Genomic DNA, 20727 nt, shown 5'->3' with positions numbered 1-20727 from the left:
AGATCCTGGCAGGAAACAACTCGAAACAAAACACGACGAGAAAACAATATACGGACCTCGGGGGATCCGGGGGATTATATAGCAAAAAATTTCACGACAAAAGGAAACTACCAGGTCGAACCGGAGTGGAAAAGGGACTCCGAGGGGCAGTCCTCATAGGGCGGCGCGGCCAAGGTGGGGCCCGCGCAGGCCTATGGGGGCACGCCCTCGTGCGTCTCCTCCGCTCCGATTCGATCTCGTAATTTTTCGTATTTTCTAAAAATAGCAGAAACATTGTTCGGAAAGTTAAACGCGGACTTTTTATTACCAGAACTGTTACCTATTGAAAGTCGAACTCTGCAGAACTATCAATTTGATTTTTGATGAAAGCTTCCGGAGTCACCACTTGAATAACATCAATATCTTCATTATAAGAATCTCTAGAAATATAATGCTTGAGTCTTTGTCCATTAACCACTTGTGTGGCATCACCTTTCAGAGAACCAATTTTTATTGCCCCTGAACGATACACCTCCACAATGACATATGGTCCTTCCCATTTTGAGAGTAATTTCCCTGCAAAAAATCCGAGACGAGACCGATACAATAGGACTTTATCTCCAACATTAAATTCTCTTTTAATAATCCTTCTATCATGCCATTTCTTAACTTTCTCCTTAAAAAGTTTAGCATTTTCATAAGCTTCACTTCTGCATTCATCTAAAGAACTCAATTGTAGCAACCTTTTCTTACCTAGCAAGTTTAGGATCTTTATTAAGTTCTCTTATAGCCCAATAAGCTTTGTGCTCTAGTTCTAAAGGTAAATGACAAGCTTTTCCATAAACCATTTTATAAGGAGACATACCCATAGGATTTTTATAAGCAGTTCTATAAGCCCATAGTGCTTCCTTTAACTTACTAGCCCAATTTTTTCTAGATTTATTAACGGTCTTTTCCAAGATAGATTTAATTTCTCTATTTGATAATTCTACTTGCCCACTAGTTTGAGGATGATAAGCGGAAGCAATCCTATGATTAATGCCATACTTAGCAAGAGTTTTTCTAAAACCACCATGAATAAAATGAGAACCTCCATCGGTCATAAGATATCTAGGTACTCCAAATCTAGGAAAAATAACATCTAAAAGCATTCTTAAAGAGGTCTCACCATCAGCACTTTTTGTGGGTATGGCTTCCACCCATTTAGTGACATAATCAACAGCAACAAGTATATGAGTGTTACCTTCTGAAGAAGGGAAATGACCCATGAAGTCAAATCCCCAACAATCAAATGGTTCAATAACAAGAGTATAATTCATAGGCATTTCATTGCGTCTAGAGATATTAGCAACTCTTTGACATTCATCACAGGATAAAATAAACTTTCTTGCATCTTTAAAGAGAGTTGGCCAATAAAAACCTCGATCGTAGAACCTTTTGTGCGGTTCTATCTCCGACGTGATGTCCTCCATAAACACTTCCATGACACTTACTCAATATCTCTTGTTGTTCATGTTCGGGGACACATCTTCGCATAACACCATCCACTCCTTCTTTATATAAGTGTGGGTCATCCCAAAAATAATGCCTCAAGTCATAAAAGAATTTCCTCCTTTGCTGAGCTGAAAAGGTTGGAGGCAAGTACTTGGAGACAATAAAGTTAGCATAATCAGCATACCAAGGACTATCTCGCGAGCTCACCTTTATTACATCCAATTGTTCATTTGGAAAACTATCATTAACAGGAACAGGATCATAAGCGATATTTTCCAATCTAGACAAATTATCAGCAACAGGATTATCGGCACCTTTCCTATCTACAATATGTAAATCAAATTCTTTTAAAAGAAGCACCCATCTAATAAGCCTTGGCTTAGCATCTTTCTTTTCCATAAGGTACCTAATTGCAGCATGATCAGTATGAATTGTAACTTTTGAATCAACAATATAAGGTCTAAACTTATCACAAGCAAAAACTACTGCTAATAATTCTTTTTCAGTTGTAGCATAATTTCTTTAAGCAGCATCAAGAGTTTTACTAGCATAATGAATAACATTCAACTTTTTATCTACTCGCTGTCCAAGAACATCACCAACAGCAAAATCACTAGCATCACACATAATTTCAAAAGGCAAATTCCAATCAGGAGGTTCAACTACAGGAGCAGTTGTTAAGGCTTTCTTTATAGTTTCAAAAGCTTCCTTACAATCATCATCAAAAACAAAAGGTACATCTTTTTGAAGAAGATTAGTAAGCGGCTTTGAAATTTTAGAGAAATCTTTAATAATTCTTCGATAAAAACCAGCATGACCCAGAACACTACGAATACCTTTAACATCCCTAGGATAGGGCATCTTCTCAATTGCTTCAGTTTTAGCTCTATCGACTTCAATACCTCTCTCAGAAATTTTATGTCCCAATACAATTCCTTCATTAACCATAAAGTGGCATTTCTCCCAATTAAGAACAAGGTTAGTTTCTTCACATCTCTCGCATAACTTTATCAAGGTTTCGCAAACAATTATCAAAAGAATTCCCATAGACAGAAAAATCATCCATGAATACCTCTACAATCTTTTCACAAAAGCCATGAAAAATAGCAGACATGCATCTTTGAAAAGTAGCAGGAGCATTACATAAACCAAAAGGCATACGCCTATAAGCATATGTTCCATAGGGACAAGTAAAAGTGGTTTTTTCTTGATCTTTAGTTCTAACAGCAATTTGTGAAAACCCAGAATAACCATCAAGAAAGCAGAAATGAGTATTTTTAGATAACCTTTCTAGCATTTGGTCAGTAAAAGGTAAAGGGTAATGATCTTTCTTAGTAACTTTATTAACTTTTCGATAATCAATGCACATTCTATACCCTACAACTACTCTTTGAGGGATGAGCTCATCATTATCATTAGGTACAACAGTTATTCCTCCTTTCTTAGGAACACAATGCACAGGACTAACCCAACTATCAACAATAGGATATATAATACCAGCTTCAAGAAGTTTTAATACCTCATTCCTTACCACATCCTTCATCTTAGGAATTAGACGACGCTGATGTTCAACAACAGGCTTTGCATCATCTTCCATGTTGATGGCATGTTGGAAAATAGCGGGAGAAATCCCCTTCAAGTCATCAAGAGTGTAGCCAATAGCTCCACGGTGTTTCTTCAATATTTCCAATAACCTTTCTTCCTCAAAATCTGAAAGCTTAGCACTAATAATAACAGGATATGTTTTCTTATCATCAATATAAGCATACTTAAGATTATCAAGCAATGGTTTCAAATCAAAAACAGGATCTTCCTTTGGTGGTGGTGTTGTACCTAGATCTTCAACTGGTAAGTCATGTTTAAGAATAGGTTGAGGAAGGAAAATTTCATCAAGCTCATTCCTTTCTTCCCTAAAGACTTCACTCTCATGATCCTCCAAATGTTGCTGCAAAGGATTATTAGGAGCAAGAGCAATAGATGCAAACTGTTCAACTCTAAAATCATCATTAGGCAAATCAGCTTCATAAGGAACTTTGGCAAATTTAGAGAAATTAAACTCATAAGTTTCACCAGCAAATTTAGTCACAATTTTCTCCTTCTTGCAATCTATAATAGCTCCACAAGTATTTAGAAAAGGTCTACCAAAAATGATAGGACAAGTCTTACTAGCAAGCAGAACCAAGTACCAAAAAGTCAGCATGATATTTAATCTTACCACATAGAACTTCCACATCTCGAACAATACCAATAGGAGAGATAGTTTCTCTATTAGCTAGCCGAATAACCACATCAATATCTTCAAGTTCACAAGAACCAATTTCATGCATGATTTCCTTGTAAAGATCATAAGGAATGGCACTAATACTTGCACCAATATCGCATAAACCATAATAACAATGATCACCAATTCTAACAGAGAGCATAGGAACAATAGCTTTCCTAGACTTACTAGGATGTGAAACAATATTAGAAGCATATTCACAGAAAATGATGTGACTATCTTCCACATTTTCAGTCACAAGATCTTTAACTATTGCAATAGCAGGTTCAACATTTATTTGCTCCTCAGGTTCTATAGGTTTCTTTGCACTTTTATTAACCACACTAGTTATAATAGAATACTCCTTCATTTTAGCAGGGAAAGGAGTTTTTTCAATATAAGCTTCAGGAAGAATATGATCAACAATTTTAATTTCAACACATTTACCTATAGGTGAATCAGTTTTATCTTTATAAGGTTCATGATATTTATCAAAGTTTTTCCTAGGCAATTCAAAATGAGAGGCAAAGGCTTTATAAAAATTTGCAACAACTTGAGAATCAAGACCATAAGTAGCACTCATATTTCAAAATTTATCAGTATCCATAAAAGTTTCAATGCATTCATAATCATAATTTATACCTGACTCTCTACCTTTGTCGTTCTCCCATCCTTCAGTATTCTCCTGAATCCGATCAAGAAGGTCCCATTTAAACTCTTCTTTGTTGTGTGTGAATGATCCAGAACAAGAAGTATCCAGCAAGGTTTTATCTTGAAAAGAAAGTCTTGCATAGAAATTACCAATGATGATATTACCAGGAAGCTCATGAATGGGGCATTTGAGCATTAAAGACTTCAATCTCCCCCATGCTTGGGCAATACTCTCTCCATCATGAGGCCAAAAATTACATATGCGGTTCCGGTCTTTATGAATTTCACTTGGAGGATAGAATTTGGAATAAAATAGAGGCACAATATCCTTCCAATCAAGAGAGTTCCCATTCTTCAGCAATTTATACCAATGCGCCGCTTACCGTATAGCGACATAGAGAATAGTTTCTTCCTAACTTCATCCATTGAAATACCTGCACACTTGAATAACCCGCATAATTCATGTAGAAACAATAAATGATCTCCGGATGAACAGCTTCCATCCCCTTCATAGCGGTGATCCACAACACGTTCAATAATTTTCATAGGTATTTTATATGGAATCTCTTTCTCACTCGGCGCCTCGTCCACTACCGTTGCAAGTAGTAGTAGACTTCCCAAATAGGAATTCAAGAGAAGATCTCTCCATAATGAATTATAGCAGACAGCAGAAATAAAAATAGCACGTACAAGTAAAAGTTTCCCATACCAATTCCACTTACCAATAGCGCTTCACTCCCCGGCAACGGCGCCGTAAAATAGTCTTGATGACCCACAAGTATAGGGGGTGTATCGTAGTATTTTCGATAAATAAGAGTGTCGAACCCAACGAGGAGCAGAAGGTGTTGACAAGCAGTTTCGATGAAAGATTCACTGTAAATGCTCACAGACAAGTATTCAGGGGTTTTTGATATAGCAGATAAATAAAGTACAAGTAAGTAAAATGCAAGTGTAATAATTGCAGCGAGTGGTCCAATCCTTTTTAGCACAAAGGACAAGCAGGTTTGTTTACTTATAATGACCAAACGTTCTTGAGGACACACGGGAATTTTGTCTAATGCTTTCGCTTCATATAGCTGATTAATCTTTATTGTTTTGATAAGTGTTATGTGGGTGAACCTATGCTAATGCACCGCCCTTCCTAGGACTAATACATACTTGTGATTAAACCCCTTGCAAGCATCCGCAAATACACGAAAGTAATTAAGATAAATCTAACCACAGCCTTAAACTCGAGATCCCGCTATCCCTCCTCGCATCGATATACCAACGGGGTTCTGTGTTGCTGTCACTCCGGCAACCCCACAATTAGCAAACAAATACAAGATGCACTCTCCTAGGCCCATAAAGGTGAAGTATCATGTAGTCGACGTTCACATGACACCACTAGAAGAGTAACACCACAACTTAAATATCAAACAATTAAATATTACTCAACATAGTTCACTACTAACATTTAGACTTCACCCATGTCCTCAAGAACTAAACGAACTACTCACAAGACATCATATGGAACATGATCAGAGGTGATATGATGATGAATAACAATCTGAACATAAACCTTGGTTCAATGGTTTCACTCAATAGCATCAATAACAAGGAGTAATCAATACCGGGAGAGTTTCCCTATGAAATAATCAAGATTCAACCCTAGATGTTACAAGCGGAGACGAGGTGCAGCGGTGGAGATGATGGTGTCGGCGGTGGAGATGATGGTGATGATGATCCCAATGAAGTCCAGCTCGATGGCGGTGACGATGGCGTCGATTTCCCCTCCGGGAGGGAATTTCCCCGCGGATTTCAGCCTCGCCGGAGAGCTCTTTCTCTCTCTGGTGTTTTCCGCCCCGCAGAGGCGGCTCTGTCTATTCTCGATGCCCCCTCTCGCCTTAGGGTTCTTGGGAGATCAAGTACACGAAGGAGAGATGGCCGAGGGGGGTCGTGGGCCCCCTCACCACATGGCGGCGTGGCCAGGGTGGGGCCGCGCCGGCCTATGGGGAGGGCCCATGGCGGCCCTCCTCGGCCTCCCCTTTTGGCTGACTCCGTCTTCTGCGAAAATAAGATCTTCCGTATATTTTTCGTCAATTGTTGATCTTCAGAAATACTGTATCCTGATGGTGCTTTTTCCAGCAGAATCCTGACTCCGGTGAGTAATTTTCCAATAATCATGAAACATGCAAAATAGGTGAAATAACATAAGTATCATCTCTAAATATGAAATATATCAATGAATAACAGTAAATTATGATACAAAATAGTGATGCAAAATGGACGTATCAGAGAACAACGACATATTCACCGTCTCTGGACAAAACATCTTCGCTCCAGAAAAACCACCTCGTCCTGGCCGCCAACGCCATCGTGGATAACAACGAATGCCAATGACACACCGAGAAACTGATCGCGCTAGATCTGAATAACGACGAGAAGACCAAGTTGTCCGTGGAGAATAGACAACTCTCCCCGGAAGAAAGGGATATCCGTGCCCGTCTAAAAAGAAGGGTGATTGTCTTGGCGGCCCTTGAGAGGTCTAGGAAGAAACAAAGGGCAAGATAAATAATCTCCGTCATGGTGACACAAACACCAAGTTCTTTCATCGGAAAGTGAATACAAGAAGGAGGAAGAACTTTATCCTCAAGCTTCGTCATAATAATGGATGGGTGACTAAACATGATGAGAAGCAAAAGGTGGCCCAATCCCACTTCAAAGCGGCCATTAGGCGCGCCAATCCCCGCTCCATCTCCTTCAATTGGGTCGCTCTTAATCTCCCTTCTCCAAACTTGGACGGGGTGGATGATGCCTCCACGGAGAAGGATGTCAAGGAGGCCATCATGGACATGCCATCCGACAAGGCCCCAGGGCCGGAGGGTTTCAATGGGAAGTTCTTCAAGGCATGTTGGGAGATTATTAAAGGTGATGTCATGGCGGCCATGAACCATTTCTCCGATCTTCGCCCTAGGAATCTTCATTGGCTGAACACCGCTAGCATTGTGATACTACCAAAGAAGGATGGGGACGAAGAGATCACCGATTTTAGGCCTATTAGCCTCATCCACGGGTTCGCCAAGATTGTGGCGAAGGTTCTCTCTAGGCGGCTGGCCCCTCGCATGAATGACATCGTCTCGCAGGCGCAAAGTGCGTTCATCAAGTCTAGAAGCATCCGTGACAACTTCATGTTTGTTCGCAACTATGCTCGTTGGCTTCACCGAAGGAAGAAGGCTTCTCTCCTCTTCAAGCTTGACATTAGGAACGCATTCGACCACATCCGACGGGACTACGTCCTTGAGCTCCTTCAATGCCTCGGCTTCCCGCCTCAATTCCGGGATTGGCTCATGGCTCTTTTTTGTTCCTCCTCCTCAAAGGTCCTTCTAAACGGCATTCCCGAGTACCCCATCAAGCACGGCCGTGGGTTACGGCAAGGAGACCCACTTTCTCCTCTTCTATTCGACAATGCCATAGACCCACTTCAGCGCATTCTTTAAGTAGCTACCGACATTGGCCTCCTTAGCCGCCTTCCCGGGAGAGGTGCTAGATTCTAGACCTCCCTCTACGCTGATGATGCGGCCATCTTCATGGCTCCTATTCAAGAAGAGATCTCCTCTCTCGCGCAAATCTTGGGCAACTTTGGCATGGTCACCGGTCTCTTGACAAGCTTCGAAAAGAGCCTTGTCGCCCAAATTAGATGCAATGATACCGACCTCGCTCAGGTTCTCAATGGGCTACCGGCCACTACGACATCATTCTCTTTGAAGTACCTTGGCCTTCCTCTTGGAGTGCGAAGGCTCAAGAGATCACACTTCTAATATCTTGAGGATAAGGTCGTGGCTCACCTTGCTCCCTTGCATGGGAGATACTTCAAAATCGCCGGAAGAAAGGCCCTTGTCAAGTAGGTTCTCACCTCCCAAGCGGTTTACCCTCTCACGGCCCGTCATGTTCCGGTGGAGCCGCTGCAAGCTATCACTAAACTCATTTGGAGTTTCTTTTGGGCGGGTTCCAAAAATGCCACCGGGGGGAAGTGCAAGGTTAACTGGACTGCCGTTTGCCGCCCCACTTCTCTTGGTGGCCTTGGCATCCTCAACACGGAGAAATTTGGGAGGGCCTTACGCCTCCATTGGCCTTGGTTAGCTTGGAAGACACCGGAGAAGCCTTGGGTTGGGATGGAGAACCCTTGTAGTGAGGAGGATATGGAGCTTTTCCACGCGCTCACCAAGGTCAACATTGGGGACGGGAATAAAGCGAGTTTTTGGCGCAGTCCTTGGGCGGATGGCCTCAGCGCCAAATGCATAGCCCCCTCCATCTTTGCCATGTCCAAGAAGAAGGGCTGGAATGTGAGGAATTCCATTGCCGACAATGCTTGGGTCCTCCACCTTGATACTTCGGCGGGCCTCTCGGTACAAAATCTGCAGGAATTCATCACGCTTTGGTCGCACACCTCGCAGCTCACTCTTCATGATGATGTCCTAGACTCCATCATTTGGAAGCTCACCGACAATGGCGCCTACTCTTGCTCGTCAGCTTATAAAGCGCAGTTCGTGGGGACAATTCGCTCCTGCATGGATTCCATCGTTTGGAAGGCTTGGGCTCCTCCCAAATGCAAGCTCTTCTCCTGGCTCATCATCCAAAACCACGTTTGGACGGCGGACCGGCTTGCAAAGCGGCGGTGGCCAAATGGGAGAGTTTGCCCTCTTTTTCGGTGTCATGACGAGACGGCGTCTCACCTTCTCTTCAAGTGATGCTTCTCTATTCGGATTTGGAAGATGGTCAAGGATTGGCTTCACATACACGGCTTCGATCCTTCCTCGTGGGACGGGTTTGATAATGTCGAGCTTTGGTGGACCTCCGTCTTGCTTGCTCATGGAGGCCGAAAGAATGCTATGGCCACCCTCTTCATGTTGGTTGCGTGGGAGTTATGTAATGAACGCAACGCTAGGACTTTCAAGCATGTGGACACCATGCCTACCATCATCTTCGATCGTATGAAGTCAGAAGCTAGGACTTGGGTTATTGCCGGCGCCAAATATTTGGGTTTTTTCATGGCGGGAGAGTAGGCTTTTGTGACCTCGGTGTGGTTGTAAAACTAAACTAAAACTTGGCTTCCCAAGCTTCTTGTTTGTTAATGAATTAAGACAAATCTTTTGCCTTTTTTTCAAAAAAAAATATTGTTTCGTTTTTGTCTTTGTGCCGGGCGCAACGGATCATCTCAAGTTAGGGAGAATAAGGTAACCAGTTTAGCATTTCTAAATAGCAGAGATTTTACATGATGTGGCTCTGGACATATCTGAGAGATACTTGGTAATGGTTTGCTTTAATCAATAAGTGACCGTATTCTCTCTATAAAAAGAGCAGCAAACGACTTCTTCTATGGTATCACCGCACACGCTGAACACGACCGAGTAGAAAACGCTGAATATAATTACTCTAATATGGATGTATCTAGACACATTTTAGTTCTAAATATATTCATATTGAAGTCAATTAATATGAATCGGATGGAGTATTTATTGTTGGATTTTGCTAATAAACTATACCTTTTCTGTTTCTGATTACTTTGCAGGTTTATTGGTTTTGGTTCAAATAGAAGAGCTCCCAGTATTATTACTGGTTTCTCCACTCCCGTTTCTATGCATTTTTGTTCGTTCTCAAAATTGTTGTTTTAGAGATGCATACATTCCATGTTTGCATTCTAATTAATAATAGGTCGTATTCGCTCTCACGAAGAAGTCTTTGTACCTCCATACTCTTTCATGGTTACTACATTTTGGTTGTTTGTGGTCTGCGCTCCTATTGAGAATGGGTAAATGCTTGATGTCTTTCTTTTTCATGTTTATTCTTGCTTTTGAGAAAAAATGTTTTGGATATGAGCATGGTTATTGATTCAATGTTAGAGCATGTCTAGCAGGCCCCTCAAAACGCGCGCACCCCGTATAATTCCGGCGGGATAGGGGGTGAGGGCGTTTCGGGCCGTCTAGCAGGCCCCGTATTCGGGCCGATCCATATCGGCAGAATACGGGGCCTGTCAAATCCATCCCGCCGCCCCCTACAAATACATGGGTGAAGGTGTGAGTGGGGGTCCAACCCCTCACTCGCAAACCTAGCCCCGCCGTGCGCCGCCGCCTCCCCACGCCCACTCCGGCGAGCAATTCCCACGCGCGACCCGCCGCATTTGCATCGCCGCCGGCCATGAGCGCTTCGCGCAGGAGTAGTGTCTCGCCCGCCGCCGGATCGAAGTGATCCCGCGAGCCGGCGACGATGGAGGAGGCGTGGCGCCTCCACTGCAAGTACTCGGCCGCCGGGAGTCAGCGTGCGGCGTGCGAATACGCCGGCTCCGACTGGGTGCCGCCGAGGCTCGTCGACTTCGTGGATGGCGGCCGCTACCACAAGGTCGACCCGCCGCTCAAGCCGATGAGCAGCGGCGATTTCGACAAATGGCGGAGCGCGTGGGAGCTGCAGCGCTCCTGGAAGGCGCCATGGGAGGGGAGCTCCAGCGGCGGAGGAAGAGGAGGCGCCGGGGGAGGACCCCCTCTTCTTGGAGGCGGTGGCCGCGTCCAAGAAGGAGGCCGCCGATAAGGCTCGGGCGGAGGCGGAGGAGGCGGCGCAGGCCATCACCGCCGTCGAGGAGGTGAAGGCGCGGGAGGCTGCCGCCACTGCCCAAATCGTCATCCTCGATGACTAGGTGCCATTGTAGAAGTCGCGATCCTACTGGATTGCGCAATTTTGTAAATCCCTATATATGATCAATGTGATGAACTCTATGAATTCTCCCGGGTTTTGCGAATTTTAAAAATACGAGGTGAAGTAAGGGTTCTGTTAGACGGAATGGTTCGTGCGTGATGAACTATGATCAAATTTTCTTATACAGGCATGTACTCGTTCGATACGGGGTGAGCAAATAAGAGATTTATTAGACATGCTGTTAGTTACCGTGGTTCACACCATATCTTCTACGGCATATGCGTGTTCTGTTTTGCTGCATGAAATTAACGATTCTCAGTTACAGTAATTTTGCTGCCTACCTTGATACGTTGCTTAAAGTGATGAATAAATACTGGCTTATTACCGCGTATGCAGGACCATATGTTTGTGAGACCACGATAGATCCATAGAAGGAGAAACTGTGCCATTACAATGATGGAAATGCTGAACACGATCGAATAGAAAACGCTGAATATAAGCTGGACCCGCGGTCATTTCACGTGGAGCTCGCTCAGCTCAACTCAGCGTCCGCCACAACGGCGCATCAGCTCATCGACGAACTGGTCGAAGCTCCGTTGCGACGACCCGCCGGGCGCGGCGGCGGCCTCGAGAGTCGCCCTGACCTTCTTCACAGCCTGCCGGAGCTCCTCTCCCTCCTTCCCAGACATCACCCCCTCGATCCTCGCCCTCACCTCGTCTGTGAACACAGCGCCACGATCCCCGATGGGCACGCCGACGCGCCACTCCCGCGCGACGAGCCGACGGTTGGTGGGCTGCTCGGAGACCAGCGAGAAGCACAGCATGGGCACGCCCGCCCACACGCTCTCCAGCACGGAGTTCCACCCGCAGTGCGTGAGGAAGCCGCCCACCGCGGCGTGGGAGAGCACCTCCACCTGGCAGCACCACGGCACCACCAGCCCGCGCCCGGCGGACGCCGCTGCGAAGCCCTCCGGCAGCGGGTCCGGGTCTTCGGAGCTCACGATGTCCGGCCGCATCACCCACAGGAACCTCGCCCCGCTGGCTAGGACGCCCCCCGCGATCTCGTGCAGGTCCTGCTTGGTCACGTGCGCGTAGCTGCCGAAAGAGATGTAGAGCACGGACCCCGCCGGCTGCGCGTCCAGCCAGCTGGAGCAGTCGGACTCGGCCCACATGGAGGTGGCGACGGCGCTGCGGGAGAATCCGGCGGGGAAGATGGGACCAACGGCGTAGAAGGGCTTCTCGGCGCGGAGAGCGGCGATGGCGGACGGCTCCAGCTCCTCCACGGTGTTGCAGAGGACGTAGTCGGCGCCGCGCGACTCCTCGAACGACTTGAAGATGATGCGGTGCGCCGCGCTGCTGGTGTCCGTCTCCTGGAGGAACGACGTGAGCTCGTGCGGCTCGATCTCCGGCACGCCCGGGATGTACGTGATCGTGTCCTTCCGAGGCACTGCACCACATTCCGGAAGGGGTCGTTAAATTTATATTTTCCAGCGAGTGATCGTGTCCTTCATAGGCAAGTTATAATAATGAAGACTAATATAGAGTAGTGTTATACATTTGACATTAGTATGCTTAACTAATAGTAATATATATAGATGTAGTATCAAAGACAACTATAGTATTTATTAACATGCAGATTTATTTTATCTTTAAAAAAAGTGTGATGCTATGGAAATATATAGTTAGTTGTTCTCTCCAGCCCCAAATATATAGTTAGTACATTTTAAAATTTTACTATTTTTTAATAGAAAATAGCAATTTATGTGACATTAAATTGCTACATTATTGAACCACATGTTAAGATGAATTTAGCGAAACTAACTTAGGGTCATCAATGTTTCTAATTTTTTCTACAGAGTTGAGCAAAATTAGAGTTTAACTTAAAACATGTATAAACTCACACTTTTATGAACGGAGAGGTACACAAACATCTCTTTCTATTTAATGATATGACATGCCATCAAAAATACCTAGCTAATATTGGGTGCACTTCTATGTTACGAGTACCTAACTTACTCTCACTATGACTAACTAATCAAGTGGCGTGGATTGCCAACCTTTAGTCAAATTTTGCATAAGTTATACAATATTATATAATCTTAGAAGAGCTCTAAACTTCCAGGGTTGTCAACGTCTGTGGTTGCTCGGACGTCGCAATCGTTGGGGTCTACGTGGAGGCACCAGTCACGGCTTGGCTGCTGGTAGAATCGGTCGTAGATTCTGCTGGTCCTGCACCGTAAGCAGGGTTGGTTTGCTTTAGTGTGAAGGCGGTTTGTTAGGAACGCGATTGTAGACGGCAACTCATGTCGTGAAAAAAAGTTGCCCTTCCCTCAGCCAGTCCCTCCACAGAATCTCTTCCGCGTCCACACAAATTCGTATTGACTCACTCCTCCCGGCAGATCAAGGCCGTCTTCTCCGGCACGTCTCCACCGCTGCTGCCTCCCAGCCGTCGAGGCCGGAGCCAGGGCCGACACGAGGGGCGCTCCTAGCAATGGCGATGAGACGGGGACGAGGGGCGTTGCGACTAATGGCGAAGAGACGGCGACGGCGAGCGGGACGGGCGCCAAGATTCGGAGGTCCCAGTGATCTATCATCGACAAGCGAACCCTAGGTGCGCTTCTTCTGTACGCGCGCGATGTCTCCCTTTCTCTGCACGGACTTGCATGAGATCTGCCATGAGAGACGGCATGGTGCTGATGCCTCCATGAGATGCCTGCCCTGCCTTATTCTTATCAGAGGCTCACATGTCCTCTGTGCTCTCCATACTTCATGCATTCTATGAACATCACCAATTTCAAATTTCAGCCTGGTAAGTGGTTTCCCTCAAATATGTTGTAGATCCTCTTCAGGTAATGTATCTCAGTATACTTGGTAGCCTATTCTTTGAATTACCGGTTCTTTAACTACATACCAGAAATTGTTTACCTTTTTTTAGGGAAAAAACAATAATTCTCATGTTTACCTGTTAGTTGCATGTTTGATTCGTGTTTGTCCGGTGAATAATCTGTTGAACGATTAAATTAACAAAAAGACATGCATGGCTAGAAAATTTAGGTATCTTTGTCTGTACTGCTCCATGGTGAAAGTGAATTAAACATACTGGTTTGCTCATGTAATTGATGTTCGCTTGGATTCATAAGCAAATATTCAGTCTAAACTTGATATACTCTGCTAGATAATACATGGAAGATTGCTAGACTATTTTATGAATTGCAAAACCCGACCACATTAGGTTGACATAGATAGTTCTATTTTTTTAACACAATAGTTCTGCTTGATGCAGACAACTTAGCCACTCAGGGGCATGCCTGACACATGAGTCGGGGCTTAACATTCATCACATGAATTTAATGCAATAGACTGAAAGTTTTGGTTGTTTATATTTATTAAAAGTGCTCAATATCTTCAGTTCTGGGATCTTGAATTGTCAAATATATTGCAAGAAAGACATGATATTGGTCAGGTTGTTTGATAATTTTTTAGAGCGATCTTCGTTCCCTGATCCAAAGAGATCCGTTCTGCATTTCATTTGTCTTGCTCGGACTTGTGTAGTTTCTCATGGTACTAATTGTTTTGATGAAAGTATATTTTTAACTCAAATGTGAGAGTGATTGAGTTGTCTGGTTTGAAATGTTTTTTTCTATATGGTATTGTATTCAGGTGGTAGAGTTTAGGTGGTTATCAAATATGGGTGTTTCCGAGGTTAGAGAAGGTCCTTTTACGGACTATGATGTTAAGTAACGTTTGTTTATAATCTACTTCATCTTTTTTTCATCATTCAGTATTTTTAGGATACAAGATGGGTTGTTGTCAAATTTTCGTAGGACCTACTTCCATAAATTTCCTTCAAAACATACATGTTGTACCTTTTTGTCATGTCTTATCATTTTTTGTATTTATATATTTCTCAATATTTTCTGGACAGAATATAGTTCATGAAGTAATCTGCATGACCGTTTGTCCCATTTTACCAGTTCTTCCATGTCTTTGAATAGATATTCCATATTCCCTACTATTCATGATTTTATCATATTCAAATATTTTAATCATTCCATCCCTAATGGCTTCCAGAAAGTTTCCAGAAGCTCTAGATACTACACTATTTGTAAGATGATATATCATGTATTTGTTTAAGTTTAATTAAGAGAACTTATCATGGTTTTGAAAATATGCAAAAGTTCTAGATAGCATCTTACGTATCAAGTGATTATTGGCCACTTCTCTCTCTCCACACACCTTTTCTTTTCTTCTCTCATGTTGATACCATGTATTTCAGAAATTATGTAACTGCTATGCTTTAATTACTAGAAACACACCAATAACCAGTGGATGCTAATGAATTGCAATTCCTGGTTAACAATCAGATTCCGTTCATATCATTCATTATTATTGCTTTTAACATCAATCGATGTGCAAAACGGTATGTGTTGTTAATATTCCTATACCTAGCCATGTAAATTCCTGCCCAGGGTACTATCATATTTTGCATATTACTGACTTTGCAGAAGTTCTTGTTGTTTCTTATTCACCTGAACATGGTAGGTTCTTTTGATTTTACCTACAAGCACATGTGACTTCACTGCAAATTTTGAACTATCCTTTCCTAGACCTTTTTCTTCTGAAGTGTACCTGTTTGCTACACGAGACATGCTTAGGTATGGATAAGCTCATTTGATTTATTCATGCTATTTGAATTATTAGCTTGGTCCCTAACTTGGCCCTCTTTCCTTTGTTGATGTTTTGTGCATCATGAAGTAGAAGTCTTTTTTGTCTAGCAAGCCCGTTAGTTATCACTTGGCAAGTGACTGTTTTTTGTGCAGCATACAAGCATACTGATTAGTTCATTTAAATGGGCCCGTTAGTTTTCACTTGGCAAGTGACTGTTTTTTGTTCAGAATACAAGCATACTAATTAGTTCATTTAAATGGTGGTTCCAAACTTATGTAAGGTAGCCGCAAACTGCTGAATCTAAATTTGTAAAGTCTGAGGCAGGTGTATCTCACAGTATTCTAACTGTGTGTGCGCGTGCACGCGCGCGCGCGTGTGTGTGTGTGCAATTTTAGTGTTTTCAGTTTTTTTTCTTAGAGTTGTTATATTAATGTAAGTTATTATCTTCTATACTACAAAGTAGCTCATATTAAATATGAAACATTTTGCCATAGAAGTTTATTCGTATGGTATGCATCATATCGTGGTTCTTCACTTAGCCACTACAATGTTCATCATAGGTTACAGACCCTTACTTCCATTATATTGTTTTCCGATCTTCGGAAGCTAAAGTTGAAAATTGTTTTGTTTTTATTAAGGTGGCTAGAATGTAAATCAACGACGGTAAAATCATACTTCTGTATGGTACTTTATTATTAAACCAACCAAACTTAAAATCGCTCATTCTTGTAATTCTTGACCATCTTAATTATATTCTCTTTGTCTTAGTATATCATAGTTTTTCAATGAAAATGGGAATGATATTTCAGATGATGAATTCAGATAACTTTCCACTGCTGACTTTGCCGTTTGATTTATCTTTCATGGGTACCTATTAATCACATTGTGATATCATTAGTAGGATATTGATTTGTTGTTGGTCCTTTCTGGCTTGCTCGGTCTTGATGTTTGAGGGTAATTATGTCTTCTCTAACTAAAATGCCGTCTTCACCATTTTTAGAATTCCATACATGTCTTTCCTCTAGAACTTCCTAGAGGCTATTATGTTCTTTGGAGTTGCTGAGATTATAGCTCAAGCTTTTTTATTGAGGTTTCATTTTCACTCTATTGTGTTCTGTATTCCTCAACTTGCTGGATATAACATATTTGTGCTTTACTTCTATGATTTTCTATTCTTAACTGCTGCTTCGTCGGATGCCTCAACCGTTGCATTGCACGCCACTCATGATTTGTTCAACTTCTTAATTTAAAATTTGTTCTTTTAAGAAAGAATTTCTCGTCCAGAATTTAAACTTAATATGTGTCACATGAAATCAAATGTTCCAGGTACACTCAGATTTAAAATTGAAATTTCTCCATTCCTATTATTTGTTCATCAGTAACAACATTTAAAGGAGTGGGTGCGGCATCACGTATCTATTTATCCTTCTATTTAAACAACAATAACAAAGAACGGTGTAGCAAAGCGCGCTAGGCCCATCTAGTATATACAATGTGGTGCGCACTTTAAAACACAATGCACGCTCATCTTGTGTGCAGCGAAACCAATGGTATGATTACACGATTGTGCGGCTGGCTGCAATGATATGTGTTTTGTAATGGTGTGTGCGCATCGATGAGGTAGCCATGGTAATTATGGACATGTTTAGTTCCTAATCACAATTTATTACGTTAGCCACAAAAGTGTGGCTAGTCACAAAAGTGTGCCTTAAAATACTGAAGTCAAACTTTGGCAAAAGTTATCAAAATGAGTTTATACCAAATGAGTCATACATGCAATAAAGTGTGGCAACATAAAGTTTAGCAAAAAAAAAAAACAAAATACATGCCAACTAAACTATGGCTACTAAATTTTAGCTTACCAAATTGTGGCTGGAAATCAAGTAGGCAATATCTATCTTGTTCTGATGTTGCTTACCATGGTAGTGCTATTGGTGTCCATTTGATCGACTAGTCAGATATTTTCCTCTCTGTACCAACGCGGTTGGTGAAATGGAATTTCTACTTCTACACAGAAGAAGCTAACGATCGAACAAAAGGAAGCCAACAAACAAAAGGGGATGTGATCGCTCTGTCTCCTATCGATTGGGGGACAGTTCATCATGCCTTGTGCGTTTCATCATCTTCGTTCTTGCCCGGAACAGCGGTGGACAAAGGGAAGAGAGCAAGAAGACATAATCTGTGAATTTGTGATGCTGCGATCGATGCTTCGATGTTCGTTCTAATTACTTAAATTAGTTAACACGATTTGCAGAAACGTAACTGATGATTTGCAACGCCATGGCATAAGGAGATGGTTACCTTCGCATCTGAAGTGGCCGTGCTTGGCGAGCAGATCCATGTGGTGGTAGAGGGCGAAGCTGAGCGCTGGCTGCGTCCAGAAGGACACGCACGGCACGCCGAGCTTCCTCGCCAGCGTCGCCGGCGAAACGAAGAAGGTGTCGGCGAGGAGGCACGTGGAGGCCGGGTCGACGACGAGGCGGCGGAGCAGCTCCTCCACGTGCGCCGGGAGCACGTGCAGCACGCCCTCCATGAACTGGTCGTGGTTCAGCGACCGGTCGAACCCCAGCGGGAAGCCGTCGCTCACCAGCTCGTACCGCACGTCCGCGCCCGCGCCGGCGAAGATGTCGTAGCGATCCCGGTCAACGCCGAGGCCGAGGGCTCTGGCCATCTGCTGGTGCACGGACTCCGTGTTGACGAACGTGACGGCGAAGCCCCGCGCGGCCAGACGCAGCGCGAGGTGCACCGCCGGGATGACATGGCCCTGCAGCGGGAACGGGATCACCACGGCGTGCGGCTTCGTCCGGCCGCCAGTGCCGTTCGCTGCCACGGCCTTTTGCGCCATGTGCTTGACGAGTTCACGGTGAGTGCGGGGAGGTAGATCTAATATGTGTGACACTTTACTGATTGATTTGGGGAAAAAACAACGAATGGCAAGCATATATATAGGGCGCAGGGGTACTCAAACTCGACCCTTTTCTACACGATTGCAAACAAATTTGCAACAAATAATATCAAACTCCACCTCCGGCTCTTTTATACTCCCTCCGAGTTTTGCAAATATAAGATGGTGTACTACCAGATGCTATCGCCGATGCGCCTGCGGGTGCCGCCGCTGCCTCCGGAGGTGGGGTTTCTGTTGCGGCTTCGGCCGCCGCAATTTTGGCGTCAATCTCATCGAGGATCATGCCTTTGTGCGCCGCTAGTGTCCGGGGATCCATTTCAACTGTCAATAAGGTCAACAGGGAGAAGTCCTCTTTGCATTTCTTGAGCTCCATCTTCTCTTCTTGCCTCTTGAGTAGCGTCGCCCATCTTTCGTCGACTTTTTGGTCGAAGATGAGCTGGGTTGAGGACCTCGGCGAGGCACTTGTTGATCGACGACTGCGTCTTCTCGGTCGCCGCTGCGTCCAGCAAGGTGGCCTTGGTAGCCTTGTTGCCGATAGGGCGCCCTGCCGATGTTGCGAGCGGCGCATCCAGATCAATGGCGCAAACTTTCCCCTTCGAAAAGGCAACACGCATCATCCGCCACTTCTCGCAGGGTTTCAGCTTGCTATAGCAATGCAACAACACGAAAGGCCTATACCCTTCTGATTTTTTCCGGTACAGCCCCATGGCATGGTCAAACTAATCAAAGGAAGTGCAATAGATTATCAGGTCGTGATTGAAAGAAGTGCTAAAATGGTGGTAGAAAGAGGCGTACCATGTCGCCGGCGTATGTACTGCCACCCCCTATGTTCTCGAGCTCGGAATGGAGTCCATGAAACAAGTACACCGATGCCTGGATGTTGGCCCAACGTGTCGACATTACCTTTTGGCTCATCATCATTGCAATCGCGCGGTAATTCTTGTTGAGGAACTTGTGCTCGTCGAACTCTGCCTTGATCCTCCCCCAGTACTTCCCGAACTTTTGATTGGCGCCGATGACCGAGTCAAGGCTCATCGTCGCCCACGAGTCGCATAGGTATTGATCTGCCAGAACCTTCCACTTGGGGCCTCGTGAGCCCGAGGTCGCCTTCTTCTTCCTCCTCCTCACGCCGGCCGCGTCAACCTCGATGAGATCCTCTACCACTCCAGCATCCTCCTCCTCGTCTTCTTCATCGCCATCCTCTTCATCATCCTCATCCTCATCATCGTCCTCCACCTCGTCCTCCGTGCCCTCGTCCTCGCTCGCTGCCTCCTCTTCTACGAACGAACTACTGGCAACCTTGAATTGGAGCGGACCCCTGCGGCCACTGAAGGCAACTCTATCCACACCATGGCCTATTTGGCGATGTTTCTCGTCGTATGTAGGGGAGAACAGTGTTCGGGCTGGAGCCGACATGTGCCAGAGCATCGTCATATCGCAGAGAGAAGCGCGGTGTCAGGCACCCGGGCATCGCCGCTGCGGGCTCGTCGAAGAAACAGAGTGTCGACAGGGACGCCACTCCCAGTATGTGCGTGCTCGTTGAACAACTCCATGGGCTCGCGGCGGTTCCGGTGGCACATGCGGCCAGCGCAGCCTTCTGCTGCACAAGCGACGCCACCGTCTTCCTCGCTTGATCCACCACACATCGCTCCCTCTGCTCCACCATCGACAACCTGCATCGCGAGCAGGTCTTCCTGCCAACGTTCTTCAGTCCACACCTCTGGCTTCGCCTTCGCCACCGGCGCCTTCCGCCGCTTCGGGAAGGGTGCTTTCAGCCCCTTATTTGTTGCCTCCTTTCCCGGTGGCTTGGTGGAAGATTTCTTGGTCAGTTTTTTTGGGGACTACCGGCGCCATGGCTGGGAGAGAGTAGCGGCGGCGGGAGGGAGAAACGAATCGGTTGGAGGGGGAAAATGAAATCTTTGGGGGAATTGTGTGGCTAGCGGCGGGAAGTGGCGGGATGACGTGATGTGGCTGGAGAGGCGCGATGTGGCGGGAGACTAATTAAATTTCAATTCAATTTCCTTCATGTGTCAATGACGCGTCGGGCCCGCCACCAGCGGCTCGTTCCGCGATCTGTCCGGCGCGCCCACAGCATCCCTGC

The 20727-nt window shown here is 44.8% G+C and overlaps 1 protein-coding gene across 1 annotated transcript; it reads right to left on the bottom strand.

Moving 5' to 3' along the window:
* Positions 1–11413: 11413 nt before the first annotated feature.
* Positions 11414–18566, bottom strand: LOC124708943 (UDP-glycosyltransferase 86A1-like). Its single transcript, XM_047240586.1, has 2 exons — positions 18023–18566; positions 11414–12500 (listed from the first exon to the last, which is right to left on the bottom strand). Exons 1-2 carry the CDS (start codon positions 18564–18566, stop codon positions 11596–11598), a joined length of 1449 nt encoding a protein of 482 aa, XP_047096542.1. The 3' UTR covers positions 11414–11595.
* Positions 18567–20727: the final 2161 nt, after the last annotated feature.

Source organism: Lolium rigidum, chromosome 4 (assembly GCF_022539505.1).
Source record: "Lolium rigidum isolate FL_2022 chromosome 4, APGP_CSIRO_Lrig_0.1, whole genome shotgun sequence".
NCBI classification, from domain to species: domain Eukaryota; kingdom Viridiplantae; phylum Streptophyta; class Magnoliopsida; order Poales; family Poaceae; genus Lolium; species Lolium rigidum.
The sequence above is the reverse complement of the archived record's forward strand: the minus strand, read 5'-3'. Positions and strand labels throughout refer to the sequence as shown.